General features: G+C 43.6%; 2 protein-coding genes across 3 annotated transcripts; both read right to left on the bottom strand.

Moving 5' to 3' along the window:
* Positions 1 to 2,416: 2,416 nt before the first annotated feature.
* LOC119198410 (aminopeptidase N-like) lies at positions 2,417 to 14,271 on the bottom strand. Of its 2 annotated transcripts, none has more exons than XM_062562056.1 (21): positions 13,939 to 14,271; positions 10,166 to 10,844; positions 9,354 to 9,496; positions 8,957 to 9,096; positions 8,704 to 8,830; positions 8,043 to 8,197; positions 7,572 to 7,685; positions 7,323 to 7,466; positions 7,065 to 7,130; positions 6,856 to 6,921; positions 6,589 to 6,764; positions 6,118 to 6,194; positions 5,859 to 5,988; positions 5,615 to 5,674; positions 5,390 to 5,537; positions 4,746 to 4,837; positions 4,445 to 4,555; positions 4,042 to 4,209; positions 3,349 to 3,489; positions 2,762 to 2,843; positions 2,417 to 2,639 (listed from the first exon to the last, which is right to left on the bottom strand). In XM_062562056.1, the coding sequence occupies exons 2-21, from the start codon at positions 10,768 to 10,770 to the stop codon at positions 2,487 to 2,489; spliced, it is 2,898 nt and encodes a 965-aa protein (XP_062418040.1). In that variant the 5' UTR covers positions 10,771 to 10,844; positions 13,939 to 14,271; the 3' UTR covers positions 2,417 to 2,486. The 2 variants fall into 2 exon arrangements, with proteins under 2 accessions (XP_062418040.1, XP_062418039.1); XM_062562055.1 differs by having other exon boundaries at positions 10,166 to 10,878; positions 13,939 to 14,270.
* A 68-nt stretch (positions 14,272 to 14,339) lies between these two features.
* Positions 14,340 to 20,243, bottom strand: ap3s2 (adaptor related protein complex 3 subunit sigma 2). Its single transcript, XM_037455590.2, has 6 exons — positions 19,985 to 20,243; positions 18,397 to 18,488; positions 17,863 to 17,974; positions 17,177 to 17,248; positions 15,734 to 15,841; positions 14,340 to 15,207 (listed from the first exon to the last, which is right to left on the bottom strand). Exons 1-6 carry the CDS (start codon positions 20,051 to 20,053, stop codon positions 15,082 to 15,084), a joined length of 579 nt encoding a protein of 192 aa, XP_037311487.1. The 5' UTR covers positions 20,054 to 20,243; the 3' UTR covers positions 14,340 to 15,081.
* Between the last annotated feature and the right edge of the window lie 134 nt (positions 20,244 to 20,377).

Genomic DNA, 20,377 nt, shown 5'->3' with positions numbered 1-20,377 from the left:
ATGTTGTCAGAGAATGGGAATATCCAAGAAGCCCTAACACCTCACAAGCTGGCAAGTCACGTAAGTTAAAAATGTATCTGGCAAAGGCATTTTTTGACATTACATTACATTAGATGTCATTTAGCTGACGCTGATAATGTGTAAATTCAGGCATGCTTAGTGTAGTTGTAAAATAGGTCTTACAGTGTTAGACATGTAAGTGTTGAAATTCTCTCAAATTGCCCCTCTGATACCCAAGACCCCCCCCCCACACAAACACACACACACACACACTTTTTAACGGATGGCTTACACTCACCATTGAAAACATTGTATATTCTAATGCAATGACATGGAACCATTTCATTAGTAATTGGTCTTACCTTGTATTCAGAGAACACACTTTTCCCCTTGATTTTCGAGTTAAATTGAAGGCTGCACTCCAAAAAACGCTCAGATTCCCTTTTGCAAAGAGCCAGGTCAAGCAAAATCCCAAACTTCCCGAGCAGATGGATTTGCCTTTATAAACGGTGCAGCAACTATTGCACAATCCTTGAACAGAATGAACAGTCACTACCTCCTGTGACCGCTCTTAAACTTGTTGAGTCCTGTCTGAAGATAAATCTAGCCAGGTGGATTGGTGGATTTCTTGTAACTGTATCCAATAATATAACACAATGTACAGTAGAATATTGAGATTTGATACTAAGAACCAAAAATGGTGTTTGAAATACCAAGACTTCTCTATTTGCTTATTATTAGACGCTCAAGTGCGATATTAAGACCTCCAAATGAACACAGGACTTTCAACCAGGAAATCAGCATTTGTCCCAAATGTAGGTTAATGACATATTTTCGGTTTTGGCATACTTTTTTATTTTTATTTTTAAAACCTTGTGTTTATTGGAAAGTGCGCTGGGTTCCTCTGCATTAGACGGCTGGAGGTGTGACAGAGCATTACACCGTTATTTCCAAGTGATTTTTCTTTGCACTTATTTTAGCAGCACCATGTTTCTCTAGAATTCTTGGTGCACAGCTGGAACAATAGACCAACTCTTCCTTACTGGGAAATCAAAGTAATTACCCTGTAGCTTTGGGAACTGCTGTTTCAGTGAAATGACACTGGAGACACAAACTGCTCAATAGCTGTTCTAACATGTGGCTCTAGCCTGAGCATGATGTCACCTTCTAAAAAGCCAGGAAGGCTATAACTTTTTTTCAGAGGATTTGCAGCACATTACATACGTTTTCTCCCTGTAAACTTACCGCAGGATTCTATTTCCTGTATTTGATCTATTACAGGCAGGGACAATGCCCAAAGGAGTGGAGTAATACAATGTAGGAAAACTGGTTAATGTGGAGCCTTTGGTTTTTATCACAGTATTAAACACAAACTGGAAACAGCGACCATCAGAGAACAGGGAATCCTTTTAAAGGAAGAAAAATGGTCTTTCTGAGTGATTTTGATTTATTTCTCATTTGAGTTTTAGCGAGCAACTTGGCAAAATCATGTTGTGCAACGATTCTTTGGTGATGATGAGTCCACCAACATGTTGGAGATTGCCTGACTGGTGACGTGTTGCAATCGAAACAACTCATCGCTCTGAAGATAGTGGAGATGGTCGTGGACTTCAGGAAGAACGCAGCCCCACCTTCCCCCCTCACCTTGTGTGACTCCTCCGTCACCACTGTGGACTCCTTCTGTTTTCTGGGCTGCATCATCACCAGGACCTCAAGTGGGAGCTGAACATCTGCTCCATCACCAAGAAGGCCCAGCAGAGGCTGTTCTTCCCGAGGGAGCTGAACGAAGTCCGTGTCCCCCATTGACCCAAATACTTCCTCCCCGGAAACTTTGCACAGTGGTTTCTCTCAGCATGGAAACATATGGACATACCGGTTTTAACATACTTATCTGTTTATATTAATTCTTGCTTGTATATATTTATCTTACTTTATCTTATTTTGTTCTTAGATTTTATTCTTATTATATTGCACAAATGCACTAAGTCAAATTTCTGTGTAACATGTGTTGAAATAAGTGGCTTCTGATTCTGATGTAAATCAGGAATGTGAAATTAAATCAGGCTCTTCATCTCTGACCAATGAACAGTAAATAGTTTTTTCAATGCAAAGATATATCGGCTTTTAACAACTTTAACATTGAAAATGACTTTTTGTTAATCACTTTACAACAAACTGCTGCAAAGGTTCATTTACAAGTTAACATCCCATTATGAGTTTGTTCCATGCAGTCCATTGCATGTATGTGCATTTTTGTGTAGATAAATGTATTGTAAGTATCATTCGTTTCAATGGTTTTATCCCAGCGATCAGACACGTGGCCCCTGCACAGCACGTATTGGACACTTTCCACTCAAGAAGATGACCCACAAGTGTCAGTTGACTTTGTGCAATGGATTCAAGGAAGAAGATGATGAAAGTGTTTGTCATTTATTTCACATCCCTGACGGCACAACTAAAAAGACATTTTGAGCGTCCTGGTGTTCTCATTTGGACTCCTCGTTAAACCAGTTCATCACATGGGCTTTATTCTCTGCCACCCATTTGATGTTGGCCTTGGTCTTTTCTATAGCTTGCTCCAGGGCCATGGTGGCTGAGCCAAAACCAACATGGAGGTTGTCTTCTTTGAATTTATTCAGCTGTGGAAAGTAAAGAAAGACAAACTGAAAATCGGTATTTGTTGCCTTTTCTTTTACTCTAAACATCCTCGAGGAACTATTGGGTTTATTTCAGTGTGGTTGTGGCTGCGTGGGCTTCGTACCTCCTGCAACTCAAACTCTGTAGAGAATCTCGTTGTAATTCCGTGGATGAGACCAAAGAAAGAAAATGATCCTCGTCCATACCTAATAGAGAGAAGAAAGCTGCTGTTACGGGATATACACATAGAGGCCAGCGAAGGGACAGCGTGAAATACCCTGTTGTTGACCTAAGTGAACATCTGTCTGACACCAAATAAATGTCCCTGTCAACAAAGAAGACTGAAGACTTTCTCACTGGATTCATTGACGTATGACTGCTGATATCTTGTTCTGGGTGTCTGTACAAACCTCCTGCACTTATACTGTAATGTGCTTTATGGCAAATGAGGCGGTGCGATTTCTTCTGTGTCGGGGGGAGATTTGGGGGAAGGAATTAAAGTGTGTGTGGGGGGGGGATGTAAAATGTGTAAAAGTTTAATGTATAACTACACTCTGCCTTTGATAATAAACATAAAAAAACAATAAAGACTGCAAGGTATGATGGTGGGAACATGCTTGAAGGCTCAAAATCTGTTCAAAACATCAGCAGCATTTAATACTGTATGTGGTAAGTAATGCTTGCATGTATGTAATGTAATGTAATGCTTACTGTTCAAAAAGGTAGCTCCATCTTGCTCTGACAAAGTTCCAGGTCAGCGGCATCCCCACAGTATTTTGGGCAATGTACTGGATGGTAGATGTGGCGTCTTGCTTTCGGATTCTCGTCGGGTCCAGGGTGTACTCCAGGTACCTGACTCGGGCCAAAACAAAGCCTTACCAGAACACTATTTTATAACAGAAGAATCCAAATTGAGTCTCAGCAATTACCCTTAGCTACTTGAAATCAATTTCACTTTATGGGAGTTTTCAGACTGAATTCTCAGCAAATATTCACTCTCAGTGGCAGAAACTAAGGTGAAGATTGGACTCACCCATCAGAAAAGACCTTTGACTGAGTAATAGCAAATTCACCATCTCACAAATTAAAAGACTATCAAAACAAAAGTTCTCAGCAACAATAAACTTTTTTTGCCATAAGAAAAAGACTTTGTTGGTCTAATATGAGCTTGTCTTATGGTGACTAACGTTAGCCAAGGCTGTTGCTGTGAGACATAAAGAGTCAGTGTGCTGATGGACTGTTTTCCTTCCTGTGGCATTTAAGGATGTTATTCTGGTTTTAATGGGTCATTGTCCGGTCTTGTGGTCAAAGTGGAGTCATTGGCACAGCACATGTTTAGATGGGTGTCTCATTCACAAACTGCTTAAAGATGGAAGCTCCCACAAATTTGCATGTTGCACATACCTGTTCAACAGCCACGGTGCTTTGGTGCAGGCTAAGGCCGCCCTGAGCCTGGAGGCTTCGGATGCAAGAGTGGCGTTTTTGAACATTCTCCAAGCAAAGTCCCACTCCTCCACACCGCCGAAGGCTATGGCCGTGCAGTAAACGGTGCTTTTCAAGTTGGGATGGATCCTGGTCAACATCAAGGTACACACAGAGTAGAAAATCATAGCCAAACACAGAGACTCTCTCCCCGACATGCAGCCGGTGCGTAACACAACACTGGTACCGAGCTCCAGCTCTGGTACAGTAGCCAGCCGTCTTTTTGGCCTCGTGGCAAATTTACAAAGCCTACATAACCAGTCGAATGTCGGGAATAGGATATCTTGAAACAGAAAACATCAGCCTTTAATTGCTGTGTACTCACGGGTTTTGATGTGGATTTTCCATCCACTGGCTGAACCAGCTTTTGATCAGCTCCCTGCAACCCTGCACACCCATATTGCATGCTATTCGAATAGCATTGATTTGATTATACCTGAGAAGGGGGATGTTTGAGAAAATGCAAGAAAACGTCATGATGGCATGACAACACCAAAAACATGTGACAGCTGTGGAAAAGGTAGTAGTCTAAATTAAAGATCGCATTCATCTGAATCAAGTTACCAAATGGTAAGTTACCTAATTTTCAATATAAAGAATACATCTTCTAGTATACAGATTCTTACTGATCATTGTGTCCTGAAGGTACTTTGGTCCAGTTCTCTGTTATTGTCCGGAAGTGCTCAAAAAGTGGTTGAATTTGTTTCTTGAGGTATGTCTAAAGTGAAAGAAGACGTGTTTTTAAGTTGTTTTACACTTTCCCTTTATCCATTTGTCCTGTTGAGCTATGTTCACACAACGAGTGAGACAGCACAAGGCAACGAGGCCATTTCAATGAAGCTAGTGATATGTAGCTACAAACTGATGCCAAACACACACATGATTTACTTCAAAGTTAAACTTTCAAAATCATGGTTTTCCAAAATGTCCACAATTCATTATTTTATTACATACATAATGGTCTGTGTGAAATTGCAATAACTACCATATGAATTCCTGTGTCATTAACCATTGACATTCTAATCAGTTCATCCTTGAGTCTAATTGAATGCTTATACTAAATATGTATGAACTGCCTTCAGGTAGAGAATGTATGGGCAGTAAAACCCTAAAACATGAATTCCTCACCAGTGTGACGCTCTGAGAAATCAGCTTTAAAACTACACAACTCAATTCACACCGTCTCACCGACTCTGTGGCCCCGCTGGGCTGTTGTGTTGATATTGTCGCTCTGAGTGTGTATTTGTATTCACAGTAAAGCGGCATCAACCTGTAACGCCCCGTAGACCTCGGTGCGGTCGAACATGAGGATGAAGTAGTTGAGGTTTCTCAGAGCTGACTCCCAGGGGATGTAGTCTCTTTCCTTGGACAGGTATTTGGTTGTCTTCAGGGCCAATGTTATATTGACTATTTTGGCTCTAGAGGATGAAGACAATTCTTTGCAGATATGCAACGTGTAAAAGAAGTAATACTTAACATAATTGTTTGTCTGTACCTTGCTAGGTTGAAAGCATCATCTATGATCTGTGCTCTGTTGATTATTGACAAGGCCTGAAAGAAAGGACAGACAAACAAGTACATTCAAATTCACATGGACACAGACCACCAAGCCCAAATGAAACCTCGACAAAAGGTCATGGCCTCTCTCTTGTTGTATTCATCTGATGGTGGCCATACAGCACAAACAAACTCGTCATGCATAGGATGAAAAAAGGTGAATGGACGTGTGACTCCCCTGATGGTTAGTGTTGAGCAGGGAGAGGAGGCGATTCCAGTTGTCAAGATCATAGTTGACTCTAAAGTACCCGGTTACATTGGTGTTGGCCAGTACCCAGTCCTCTCCTGAAACTCTCATCTGAGAATGGACGTCTAGTGGGACATATGAAGGAAAGTTGTGCAAAATAATCAGTTGATCAGGGATTGATGGAGTCCGCTTTTCTGGTAGGAAATCTTTTCAGAGCTAATTTAGAAAAGCAATGCGTGTTACTGTGAGAGCACCTGTCTCTTGAAGGAGCCAGTACTGGTGCTGCTCCACACCTGTCTTCTTCCATTTGATCGGGACAAACCATGTGTAACTAGATGAACACAGATTAAAAAAAAGAATGAGTAACAAAGTGAAATAATGAAGGTTCCCGGAAAACAGGATTCCTGATGAGGTCAGATTGTAAAGCCCTGTGAGGAAAATTTGTGATATTCATGGCCTAAAGAGAAATAAGGCAATCCCCTAACTTTTTTCATTATTCACCACCATGTGGTTCACATTTTTGTATTTGGATAGAATATGTCAAAAAGTATTTTTTGGATTGTGTGTCCCCCTCATGAAGTATTGTGATCCTTTGGTGGTACATTTTGTTAACCTTTCATGAAAAATGCAATATTTGCAATACTTTACTTAACCAAATACATGGCTTCCTCTGTACCTTTTGTTAAGTACATGGACCTTGGAGGATATGGTCAACTGATTCATACTTGAACTTAGAGGGCCGGTTCACGACGGAGTCTGGATCCAACAGGAAGTGTTTCTGTGTGATGCTTCCTGTCCGGGTGTCAATAGTGACCACTGGGAAGCCCATCTGCAGAATCCAGCGGTTCATGATGTCGTGGACGGTGTGAGGAATATGCATACCTGGAGTATTTTCAACTGCCTGACAACAAACAAAGAGTTGCAGATGAAGTTAAAAACACGCTCAAGGACCTCATTGCCAGGTGACAGTTTCAGTGTTTACCTGTACCGACCTGCTGGAGGTGGTCCCACAAGTCTCTGTACACCGTGTTGCCGAAGGCGAATGTGTTCAAATAAGACTGAGAAGAGACAGTGAATAATATTTAAAGTGAACTCACACACACACACACCAGAATGGTTGAAAATAAATGTGGTTTGGTCCTGTGCCCACACACATAGTGATGAAGTGATGATGAGGCCCTTTATAAGCCTCAATACTCACACTGAGTCCTTTGGCAAACACAGGCTCAGTGAGAAACTCTGACAGCATCCTGAGCACCGCCGCTCCCTGACACCACAAAACACAGAAATTCCTTGGATGTTTCTATTATGAGGCTACTTGTTCAGGAAACAATAAGATTCATGGGAAAACAAGACTCCCTACTACTCAACACCAATAAATGACCATTTTGAGAAATGTGTGAAAGGGTGAGTGGCTCGTTTCTAAGATTAGGTGTGGGATGTCGTTAGAGAAGCAGACCTTGCTGTAGGAGATTGTGTTGAACATCTCGCTGATCTGAGCAGGGGTGTTGACCTCCTCTTCTTGACGGGACAGCGGGTGTGAGGTGGCCAGGGCATCCATCGCAAACACCTTGTGCACGTCAGACAGTATGATCTGGTCTTTCTGCGGCCAAGCAGACGGATGAATGAGGAAACGTTGCTTTTGGGACGTCATTGATCAGCACAATACAATTGAAAAGGCCCGCCATCTTTTAAAGGTAAATCGTACCATGCTCCAGGTGGGCTCAGCGTAGTCGGCTCCGAGGTACTCCACGTATGACGCGAAGCCCTCGTTCAACCACAAGTCATTCCACCACTTCATAGTCACCAGGTTGCCAAACCACTACAAACAAAAACACAATGATGAAGAGTTCCACCACAGTAACCAGTTCACCTCAGCTTCAAGGATCTAACGTTTCCATGGAGACTGCTGCCGTAAGACAGTGAGAAACCATTTTAGCCAACACTGAAACTTAAGGTCAACTCATGAAATATCCAACCAGAGAGACGTGTCTGGTCTCGGGCTGTCAATAGATCTCAAACGGGAGCAGGGCTTGTTTGTCCCTAGTGACTCGTCTTTGTAAAGGAAGTACATGGGCTTATGTGTATGTCCCATTCGAGGGTCCTACACATACTTCCATCACTTAAATTGGATCAGATGCAATGGTGGCCATTTGTCCGAAGTATTACGGCCGACTACCATGTGTGCGAGTTCGTGGGAGATGACAGTTGTAATTCTCTCTTTGTTTCCAGTTGAGGACATGATGGGGTCAAAGAGCAGGGCCGTTTCCCTGTAGGTGACCAGACCCCAGTTCTCCATTGCTCCTGCATTGAAGTCAGGCAGAGCAATCTGATCTGGGGAAGAAAAGAAATGCATCAAAAATCAGAGAATTCTTCAGCATTTTAACATTACCTTGCAATTCCGACATCATCATGACGTCTAAGAAGATTGTGCTGGTAAATTTGGAATTGAATTGATCTGATCCCATGATCAGTACTTGATCCAGTAGAATTTTACTGCTGTCGGCAATCGGTTAGAAAAACAGAAGAAAAGTGAGGTTGAAATGCTGCTGATTAATTATTTTCTTAGATTAAATATTAACCTATTAACCTACGTATCGTGTAATTATATGTCTGCTGACAATCTGGCTTTTGAAATGAGCTTGAGCAGACAAGAGAGCATATCAATATTTATTATGTGCATGGCCAGGGATGGCAATGTCATATAAACTTGTAAGGACAAAGGATGAATCCTAATGTGCTTTGGATGCCATGAAACTAGTTTTCACTTTTAGCTAAGTGGGATAGAGGAAATGACATGCATTTTTCTATCCTCACACGGCATATGGATAGTGACTTACCTGACTTAGAGAGCGGATATGTAGCGTTGTAGTAGTGCTCATAGAACTGAAGGATCTTCCCTGTAACGCTGAGAGCATAGTCGCCCTGTTGGGATTCTATGGCTTTCCTTCGAGCCCAAATTCGGATCTGTAAAGAACGAGTCAGCCTTCAGTCAGTGAAAACAGAAAAGTATCCTTTCTTTTATTTATTCTGGGGTCACAGGAATGTCATCACGACTGGTAATGTAAAAGCCACAGGGAAAAAACACCTTACCAACAAATTGTTGTTCATGGTTGAATTAATGCTATGAAAGTCGCTGACGATAAACGCCAGCAGATACGTGGACATCTTCTTTGTGGGCTCAAACGTGGTCTGTCTGACCGGCACACCGTCAATGACCGAGTCCTCACTGCCTGTTCGGGGAAGACTAGAGTTGTAATATGTCTTGGGTATTGATTATTCACTGTCTCACACAAGACACTCTGACCTGAAAGTAACACGAGTCATTTATCTTATTCCGAGCACTATTTCAGTGCGTGATTGTGTTTGAAAAAGTTTTTCCTATTTTTCTGTAACTTTCCAACAGTTTTGCTTTCGAACTGGCCGAGATTCTGTAGAGATTAGTGATGTGACAAAAATTAAGTTAGAAAGTCATGCTTCTGACACCAACCAATTAGCATGCCGTTGGACAGAGCGATGGTGTCTTGGTCGTGGATGATGGTGACGTTGAAGACAGCCTTCATGGCGGGCTCGTCGAAGCAGGGGAAGGTTTTCCTCGCATACGTAGCTTGCATCTGTGAGGTAGCAACAACTCTGCAAAATGTTCCAATGAAGCTTTACCACAAAATAGAAAGCAACGAGGCAGAAGACTTGACCAAGAGGAACATTGGAGCCATGGCAATTATGTCTTTCCATTAAAGTACAGTTTAACCCTATTTCAAATATTCTCATTTTCCACTGTATTCATCAATCTGGATTGGTTCAGTGTGAATGGGCTAGTTTCGTGGATATTGGCTGTGGAGACAAAAAAAACATTTGAAAAAATCAACAGCAATGTCTAAAGAATCAGTTAGTCAAGTTGGTCAACATTATTGTTGTTGGCAGCACTTTCCTGCAGGGTTCTGCACCCGTATCAGCACAGACGTGACATCCAGAGGTACAAGCACCACCAAGTCTTTACATCTCGTGCTTTCACAACCCTCTCAACAATGAGTAGAAGCACCTTCCTTCTGTGTCGTAATATGGCTGCATCGGGAAAAATAGGTCTTTTGCGATTAGGAATCAATGCCCCACCCTGAGAATGCCAATACCCCCACGGGGGGGGGGGGGGAAGGGGGGGGGGGCGTGTACGTCTACAACACAAAGGCAATTCACACCAAAACCACCGTGATTGATTGAAAACAGGGAAAACAAAACTCTGTGGGTCGCTGGTTCCCTTCAGATCACCATGATGGTGCTCCTCTATGCCATGCCATTGCTTACTTCCTCACACCGCCCTCGGTGTATTCACTCCTGTAGAAGCCTTCCAGGTCATCCGCCAGCTCCCCCCGAAATTCGGTGTCAAGCACATATGACGCTCCAACGGCTAGCCTGCCGCGCAGCTGGATCACCAGATACTCCGTCTCCACGACAAGCCAAGACCTCCAGATGGCGGGCGCGACGGCCTCCCCCAGGCCGGTCAGCGCAGCGTGGTGCCCGTGGAGGCCGGTGAGGTTCAGCTTGTTGGAGTGGATGATGATGAGGTCGGTCTCCTTCACACATCTGATGACCACCGCCGACCGGCCGGTGAAGACGTACAAGCCGTCGGCGCCGGGCTTCAGTCGGGGCCACAGGCTGACGTTGTAGGTGACGGGCACCAGGGAGTCCGGGAGCCTGTAGTGGTCCCAGGGCTCCTTCGGGGCGGAGGGGGTGGGGAGGGCCACGGGCACGCTGGTGCCGCCTGTCGCTGCGTCTCCGGGCGCGCCCCGATTCCTGGCTCGCTCCTTGTCGTAGGCGATGGACAGAGCTATGATGGTAACCAGAGCAGTGACCGCCAGCACGAGCATCCCGAGGCCAACATTTTTACTGACGTAGTAGACTTTCCCCATGTCCGACTCGGAGGGGTCTCACTCTGTGTTGGTCCAGCACAGCAGGTCTTTTTCCTTCCCAGTTAATGGGTGAGCTATTGACGTGGAAAAAAAAAGCCAATTCAGAACCTGAGGAGGGATTGAAAAAGGGCCGTGGTCATTTAGTCGGCTGGTCAGCAAATTTTAGAAAAGTGCAAAATGTGCCCTTTTTTTTAAACTGTTGTTGAAGTGTAAAAGTGTAATTTAATCAGATTTTCACAAATCATCTTCAGTTATTCGATTAACACACATTCACAGCATCCTCAACTCAAATTTAAACAGAGTTTTCTGCCACCAGAAGATCTACCAAATATATATTTACCACTCTTTTTGGTTACTTTTTTCTTACATGGCCCTCCAGAGAAGACGCAGAGATCATGTCAGAACATACACAGCGTGTCTATCTGCTGCAGCACAGCTCATGGAAAAGAAGCAGAGGAGTGGATCGGTTGCCTTTGGGTTAAAAAAAATGTGTTTGTCTGCCGGTTTACACCCCAGTCATCTCAATTATGGGTTTTTGCATTATGTAACACTTGCAAGTGTTTTGGGGAAAGTGGTTTGTTCTTTTAACCTGTGCAGAGGATGAGTATTGAACACAATCTCTAAACTGTAATTCTGGTTCCTGCTAAGAAGTCTTATGTGTAAACATGAATATTAGACCCTCTTATGACCCTCTTGTTGCTGTGCACATCCTTGATTGCTGTCTATGACTATGTGTATAATGTGACATATCCCCCCTCGTTGGGTTTTTTGGTGAAAGCGATAACCAGCAGGGTGGAAATAGTAAAGACAGTAGGTCAGGTCGCCCGTGATAGAAACCGACCGTTTCACTTCTGTAGAACCAAGATCATTAGGACCCAGATATCGGCGTTAGATCATAAAACATACCGTCTTAGTGATAAACTACATTTACAGCTGGTGACAAACCATGACATTAGCACAATTCTAATGAACTGTAGACCATAAAAGGTCCCTCTTTCCTTCCTTTCTGATTGTATGTGCACAAAGGTGTTTCCTCTACACCAACATATGTGTTATTATGGTACATGTGGGAGAACATGAGAAACTGTCAGTGAGCACAGCGATACCAGCATCCTTCAACAATGAAATGCATTGCATACATCTATATCTTTTCAATCTTTAACTCAAGCCAGTTCATTCTTGTCTTTGGACTTTGACTCCGTTGCACCCACTTCACATGACAAAAACTGAGCTTTTTTCAAAACAAATGGCTTGCTTAATGTGTAATTTGTGTACAACAGACAGGTTACGAGCCTTTAAACTGATAGTTGATCATTGTGTGTGTGTGGTAACTATAGGCCCATTGTCTCATTAAGGCACATCACTAATTCAGCTCGTGTTTTCTCACCTCACAGGTTTCCATGGATCATGGTTCTATCTGGTCCTGACTCCTGCTGACACCTACCGCTTACAACACCATTATTATTCCCATTACTATTACTGTCAACATTAACAGACATCATTAACTTGGTTTCATGGTTCTATCTGGACCTTGTTCCTGCCTCGTGTCATGCTGCTATCACTATCCATATTAATATTCATCACATTACTATTACCGTCATCATAAACCAACATTACGGACTTTACTTCTTTCCCGAAGTCTTTGTGCCTCCCCCCCCCCCCACAGGTTGAGGGTGTTTGTCCCTGCAGTGGTGTGTTGCACAGCTGACTTATTACACTCAATAATTGAGTCATTTCTGCCGTATTGAATGAACATATTTGACCTTTTTACGTTTGTATTTTAATTGCTGTCCATTTGGCAAACATGACATCCATTGCATTCTGTTATTCTTCTTAAAGTTTTACATTTTTAGGCTTTATTTGCTGAACAATATTTGTCCATTGGATTATTACAAAAGCAACATTTAAAAAAAAAACGTTTTTTATGATTGAATTCCTATCAATTCTACCCTGTCCGGTATATAACAGTTTATTACGACCCGGTAGCAATAAACGGGAGGATAAGATAACTAAGATTATCTGGATGTACTTTATCAGGGCTATCTAGAGATCAATAAACTGAAAGTCATCATCCAAGAGACAGAGCTCTAGAATTAGTGAACTAGTAAGAGCACACACATAGACCTGTAATCTCTGCAGCGTCTGAAACATGAAAACATCGCCAGTCTAAAGGCAGAATTCTTAAAACTAATGTCCACCCCACGATTATCAATATGTATACTGATATATCAATAATCAATATCATTAATGAAATGGCAATTTTGTGCCTAGGGGCTTCACCACATCGTATGAGATCAAAGCTGAAATGGTAGTTAGCTGGACGGAGATCTGCTAGTTAGCCGTAGCTTTAGTCAGAAACTTGTTTGAACCTATTTGACCTTTTTACGTTTGTTTTTTTTGCTGTCCATTTGGCACACATGACATCCATTGCATTCTGTTATCCTTCTTAAAGTCTCTACATTTTTAGGCTTTGTTCATCTGTTAGTTAGCTTCAGCTTTAGTCAGAAGCTTGTTTTCCAAGGTGCCATCAGTCCGTGTTGCCGATTAACAAGCAGATAGAGAGCGGTTATTTTATTTTACTGTTAATCTGTGTTATGTGGAGAAGTACATGTCCAGCATGACTCAGGGTGGTTGTGTTTGCATGCTTCATCCACACTGTCCCAGACGTTGCCTTTGTAGAACAGGTCCTCTTATCTCAAGAATTTGACTGTAAAAAAAGGTTTAGTGGCCATGCACGCTTTGACGTCAGCGCTCTACCTGCCCATGAACCTGTGGGCCACACTATCGGCTCTTTGCTGGAAACGCTCCACATTGCACAGTGCAGAGTTTGTACTACACATGCTGGATGTTGACAACCAATAAATCCACTGCAAAGCCAACAGGTCAAGCGGTTTGCATACTACTAAAAAAGGGCTTACCAGGGGTTTGTTAAATGTTGCATTTAAACTGAAGGCCAGCGTTTACAAGTGGATGCAGTCTACTCACTGCACTGTGAATCTTTATGTTGCAGATAAATTCTGATAAAACTCTTCAGCGCGACACTGCACCCGATGCCAAAGGCTGGAAAGCTAATGCACAGGCTGGTAGTATCAGGCACAGCTTGCAGTATAAGGAGTAAACTCAGCATGCAGCATGTTTTAAATGTTAACGTGGGAGAGCAGTACATACCAAAGCTTGTGTAGCTGAACGTCCACCCCGTGCTCTGGTTTAAGTCAGCAGGAGACGAGGAAGTTGCGCTGGAATGTTCCCGGGACAGATGTGAAACACTCACAGCCTGCATCTGTGAGTGTGGATGTGGGATGTGGCGAGATCTCACCACAGGTTTTTCCAGGGGATGTTGGGCGGGAACAGCTCCCTCAATCCCACCAACCCCAGCTCCCCCAAAAAAGTGCAGGGGTGGGGGCCACTGAAAGAATGCGGCTGTATCAACATGACAATGCAATTGAGCGGAAAGAACTCTGATTCAGAGTGTGCTGAGCAGGTATGATGGTTCCCCACAGCCCGGCGACTCAGCATACCTGCTCACCGAGATATCGTTTTCAAAAGCTGTTGAATGAGCAAAGCACAGCCTTGGGGGAGGGGTTTATTTTTTTTAAACTTAATTTACAACGTCGATAAAAGTCTTAAGCACAGACAGGTTTGACGGGACGTAACAGTAAAACTGAGGAGGTTTGGCTTGAAAAAACTTAATCACCAAAAACAAACCATGGAATAAGGACACAAACACGACTCTGCCTCTCCGAGACAGATGTTACTATTGCAGCACTTTAGAGCCTGGCTAGAACTACACAGCATCCACACCCAGGAGAGCCATGAGCAAATTATGAGGATGTCGAGGAGACAATATATAACGAAAGGAAAACAAGATGTGCCGGGGGCCAAGTGGAGGAGTCTAACCCCAAATCGCACACACACACACACACACACAGATTTGGACAAGTTGAAGTTGAGCAGGGAAATGGGCACTGGGCCAGCACAGTCCTTCTTTTGGAGGGAGTAAGAAATCAATAAGGATAGGAGGAAAATACACCTATATTAATTCCTCTTGATATTTTAAAGATTCAAACTTTACATTATTGTGCAAATCCTTCAACGGGCCTCAATATGCAACTTGTGTACAACAGAACTCAAATAAAGTCCACTGCTTGTCGCCAGTTGATGTGAGAAGATTGGAAATGGTGGGGAGGATGAGCTGCTGTGGTCCCATGGTCCACAGGTGAAGCTGGTTTGGTTTCTCTGTAGTAACGACAGAACCGGGCGGAGCGGAGCAGCATCAGTAGGACGTCGGCCCTGCGGAGCTCAGCAGGCTGTTCAGAACGGGGAGAGGCTCGGCACTTTGATATTGATGTCGCCAATGTTGATGTTGCGAGGAATCTCGGGCAGGTTCATGTTCTTCACAGCAGAGACGGCGCGAGCAGGTGCCCCTGAAAGACCTCCCTGCCGAAACAAGGGGGGGAAAACACCTTCTGAGGCTGCATGTGATTACAGCTTAATGAAAACTCTTTACCTGCTGTGATACTTGTAAATGATTGAGGAAGTTCAAGTAGTACCACTGAACAGATATCTGCTGGCTATTCCACCAGGTCTTAATGCTAAGCAGCTAACTGTGTTTTGGGTGTTTCCTTATATTTTTCAGAAAGAAATGACAAAATAATTGTACTACCCAAAACATGACACTATGGACTTCATTTGACTCAGAAGCTGCAGTAGCCATCACCAGCAGCATTTCACACACTAAATGTGTGAGAAAGGTTAAGGAGTACTCCTTTAACCACTTGTTTTTCTTTGAGCTGAATCAGTCTCATCAATGCTTGCCTCTATTGTTTATGAATTTAGCCAGCTAGCACTGGGAAGATGATGTCCACAATCCTAGCTGCTCTGATTGGTCAGTTGTTTCAACAACACCGCGTCATCATGAGACCTGTTTGACTCCCAGGAGCGTCACCGCGGCTGACGGACTGACCTCGGACTTCTCCAAGCGGTTCTGCACTTCCACCTGGGCCACGATCTCATTCATGTTGGTCTCCAGCACCATGCCTCCCATCACCACCTCCTGCAAGATGTAATGGACCTGCGGAGGGACGACACACAGCAGTTAGCACACAGCCATTCAGTCACTGGAATGGGTGTCTTGGGGTTAAATGCAGCTGAACACTTGGATGTCAGAGAGAAAATGTAAGAATAGAAACCGCAGCCAGCTGCAACGGTTTAGAGGGGGCGGGACTTTCGGCATCACAGCATCCCGCATCTGAACATTCCTCAGCTCATTTGTGTTTCTTTATACCAAATGCTACAAAGCAGGACGAGAGAGGAAAAAAGCCAATGTTGGAGGATTCAGTCGTCTCTGGAACGCCGCTCCCATGGCTCACCCGCGGTCTAAACTCTCCCTCTTACATCGAGGGTCGTAAATTCCTGTGGGCAGAAAGTATAGCGGCGGAACATGACACCGTCTAATGATGCAGCACTGCCTTCAGGTTAAGGATGAAAGTAGAGCGATCACTGCAGCTCCTTTGAAATGAGTAATGTGTAGTATTTAGTAGATTCCTACTTTTCTCCTTACAAAAGCAATATAGAAAAGTCTCTAGTAAAGATATTTCCTAATTCCTTCTTGGGAACATTCCTCAGGCCAAACTCCTACTGCACCACATGACACCAATTTCCTGCAGAGGAAATCAAGATGGACGTATAGATGTACACGATTAGCCTCTGGCATCACTCCGGGGTCAGCTCCAGGTGGAGAAGAGAAGGCCCACGCTGTGCAACGCGGGGGGGGGGGGGGTCCTTCTACGAGTCGCCACCGCACAAGTCACATGCAATCATTTAAAAAACACATCGTCTGCAAGGAGAAACCTTTGTGCCAAACCAAACAAACAAAGCTCTCACAACAGGAAACTCACAAGCAAAAGAGGCTTTCCAGAGATCTTTCAACATTGACAGTATGATCTCAAGAGCCCAGTTTTATTTATTATAAGAAAAAAAGAAGTTCTTGGCCCATATAGCAGAAGGACCTGGATCGATTGCAGCAGCGCAGCTGGCCGCATAGCGAGGTCCAAGAAACACACGCAACTACACCACGCTCACCCCAACCGACCCGTTGAATATAAAAACACTCTTGGCACATATAATGTAATCATAATGGAGCGAACGTGAAGAAAACATTTCCATGTTCTCACTGATGCGGTTTCAGGGCGTACTGTGCCGATGTACTTTTAATATACGTATGGCCTCACCAATAAACTGGCCCCCGTAAAGTGTGATGATGAAATGATTTGCCAATGTGGACGTTGACCCAGCAGCCTTCACTGACCTTCTTTACTTGTAGTTACTGAGTCTCCTCTGCAAAATGCCTTTCTTTTCAATCATTTTCTTATTGCTGAGTCGGCTTCCGAGCACGAGCCCAACTCACCTTGTCCATGTGGAATATGAGGTCCAGCTCGCAGACGTTTTCAAAGCATTTATCCAGCGTCTCCACAAACACCTACGAGAAGAAGAACATGTGGACAGTCAGGCGTCATGTTGTTGTCTGGTTCTTATTAATCTGCTAAATGGGTGAAGTACAGATGGCCCCGGTCCAAACTTGGAGGAAGCCAGGGATTATGTCTCATACCGAAACAAATATCAATACCATTACTAAAAGGTTATTAATTGAATCTATTCCTGCTTTAGGGTGGTAATGTAGTGGTCCACTCTCTGGTTGTTGCTTGTTTTGCATGTCTTTTGTTTCCACTTGCTGAAATTTACAATTATTGAGAACAACGCTGACTCACCGCTGATAAATATCTGATGTCAGCAATCAGTGGGAGGACTGAACGAGTCTGTGGCATTGCTTCACTTTTTAGGGCGCTAATTGCCATCCCATATGCAATAAATACATCTGTGTTTTCTTCATGATGGTTTAACATCTCCTCCAGGGGGGTTTCCATGAAGACCGGCAGCAGAGTTAAGTTTCATTTCTCAGATCCCCAGTGTTAAAAGGTGAGGAGGCAACAGATGAATCAGATGCAGCGTTATATAATAAAAAGGAGCTTGTTAAGCAGCTTGAGGGCCAAGGAAAACCCTACACATAGGTGTGAAAACAGGGTATCCGCTCACCTGGATCAGGTCCAGGATGCCAAGCTCACTCTCAGACGAGTCCACACAGAAGACAAAGTAGAGGGTGGCGTAGTGCCGGTAGATGAGCTTGTAGTCGGAGCCACCGATGAGACTGAAACAAAAAGACAACGCTAGAAGATTCCAGCTCTGTGCTGTGAGCAATTGTGACAGCGGGGTATTAAACAAATAAGAATGTGCTATGAAACTGCCATTTAGGGTCTGGTGTGTAAATGAGTGGATTAGAGAAATGAAAATTTTGTGAGTTCTGCTTCCATCTTATGGATAAAGTGATGCTACTGCAGTCATCCGCTGCTCATCTTCACTGCCAAATGAAGTCGAGCCAGACTGAGAAACATGCTGAAGGCGCAGGGTTTATAGTTTATAGTACATCAAAGCCCAACATTAAAATTGTAATTTGGGAATCCATCACCAACAGACACCAAGTCTTTTTAGATAAGAATATGTGCTTGGTTATTCCCTTTTCAAAGTGTGATTTTCTGACCTAATGGTAGCTGGTTAAACAGCAATTCTCACCTTCCACCTTCCAAAAAGTTGCAGACATTGTCGTCTCTCTTAGATACCAAATGGAAAGTCTCCCGAATGATCTGCTGCTGCATGTCCTCCGCCTGCAAGAAAAGGTGAGCCTGTTAAGTGGAAACCATTCGTTTGGTTATCACTCTGAAGGCCTTCACTTGGGTGATAAAGGAGCATTGTGTTGTGTCAAAATAAACTCAGTTCAGTCCGGTAATAGGCACCAACATACAGTGCATTTTTTCCTTCAAAATTCTACACACAATACCCCATAATGACAGTGAAAAAAAAGTAAAAGCTTAAAAATGTACGAAAAATAAAATGTACATATTTATTCACAGCCGTTGCTCAATATTTTAGTTGAAGCACCTTTGGCAGCAATTACAGCCTCACATCTTGTTGAGTTTGATGCTACAAGCTTGGCACACCTATTTGTGGGCACTTTCTCACATTGTTCTTCGCAGAACCTCTCAGCCTCCCATCAGGTTGGATGGGGAGCGTCGAACTCTCCACAGATGTTCAATCCGATTTAAGTCATGGCTCTGGCTGGGCCACTCAGGGACATTCACAGAGTTGTACCCAACCCACTTCTCTGTTGTCTTGGCTGTGTTCTTCGGGTTGTTGTCCTGTTAAAAAATGAACCGTCGCCCCAGTCTGAGGTCCAGAGCGCTCTGGAGCAGGTTGTCATCCAGGATGTCTCTGCACTCTGCATTAATCTTTCCCTCAATCTTGACTAGTGTCCCAGTTCCTCCCGCTGAAAAACACCCCCACAGTGACACTGCCACCGTGCACCACTGTAGGGATGGTACTGGCCAGGTTGTGAGCAGTGCCTGGTTTCCTCCAGACAGTTGTTCGGTCTATTGACAAACCCCTGGCGGGCTGTCATGTGCCTTTTACCCGAGGAGTGGCTTCTGCATTTCACATATTCAGGCCTGATTTGCTGCAGTAGATGGCCAGTGGAAACAGGGTGCAGCTCAATTTTGAGTGTCGTGGCAAAGGCTGTGAATACTTAAACATAGAAACATACATGAAAATAAAACATGTACATGTTGTATATTCGTTCTTTATTTTTAATAGATTTGCAAAAATCATCCCCAAAACATTTCCCCCCTCGTCATTATGGGATGTTGTGTGGAGGAGAAACTGGCGACGGGTTAATCATAACCAATGAAGTTAAAAGCCTAAAAAAACAGGTCATGTCAAAGTTAGTGAATTACCAAGTAGTGACGTATGTGATGTATTTGTAGAGAGTATACAAGCAACCTGTGTTTAATCTTAAGGACAAATTCCAACCGCTTAATAGTGCAGGTAAAAGTATACAAATGTTACAAAGAGTATATGTGTATGTGTATGCCTGAATAAGAGGAAGTGACACTAAACAAAGTGTCTAGATTAGCTAAGCGGTTTGGTCGCAGCGATCATTGTTATCAAGCTGTAAAGTTAACGACAAACAGTGTAAACACAGACAAACACACCTATAACGAAATATTGACAAGACGTGTGTCCAGCTGACACAAGTTAATGAGTGAACATAGCATAGCAACAGAGAGATGCTAACGTTTTGAACAGCGACACTTCCACAAATACTTACGAAATACTGATAGAATCGGATCAGCCGCGGCTTTCCGTGGTTGTTGAATATCAGGATGGCTTTGATCATGGCTCTTCTTTTTTGCTGTCAAGCGACAATGTGGATTTATGGTTAAAATGTTAAAATCTTGACGGTTACGATGAACGCTAGCTAGGGTGCTCAAAGCCTTTCAGCTGCCGGATGAGCAGCGCATCGGCAACATCCGGTTGTGTCACCACATTCAGCAGCCGACCTCCGACGAACGCCTCACACTATTTGTTCCGGGCAGGAGAAGGACTGAGATGGCGAGAAATGAGGACGCGGCTACACTCAAATGACCAGTAAAAGTATTTTTAGAATTGTGTAAACAGGGATCTGAGTCAGATATTTGTCTCAGTAAATGTGAAGATGAAT

Source organism: Pungitius pungitius, chromosome 4 (genome assembly GCF_949316345.1).
Source record: "Pungitius pungitius chromosome 4, fPunPun2.1, whole genome shotgun sequence".
In the NCBI taxonomy this organism is placed as follows: Eukaryota; Metazoa; Chordata; class Actinopteri; order Perciformes; family Gasterosteidae; genus Pungitius; species Pungitius pungitius.
This window is presented reverse-complemented; position numbering and strand designations above follow the sequence as displayed.

Coding starts and splice junctions, on each gene's coding strand:
- ap3s2 (XM_037455590.2), bottom strand. CDS start 20,053: ATGATCAAAGCCATCCTGATATTCAACAACCACGGAAAGCCGCGGCTG. Junction 18,489..19,984: donor TCCGATTCTATCAGTATTTC/GTAAGTATTTGT, acceptor CTTTTCTTGCAG/GCGGAGGACATGCAGCAGCA. Junction 15,842..17,176: donor TCATATTCCACATGGACAAG/GTGAGTTGGGCT, acceptor GTCCCTCCGCAG/GTCCATTACATCTTGCAGGA.
- LOC119198410 (XM_062562056.1), bottom strand. CDS start 10,770: ATGGGGAAAGTCTACTACGTCAGTAAAAATGTTGGCCTCGGGATGCTC. Junction 7,686..8,042: donor CCCACGAACTCGCACACATG/GTAGTCGGCCGT, acceptor TTTTGTTTGTAG/TGGTTTGGCAACCTGGTGAC. Junction 3,490..4,041: donor GCACCGTGGCTGTTGAACAG/GTATGTGCAACA, acceptor GGCCCGAGTCAG/GTACCTGGAGTACACCCTGG.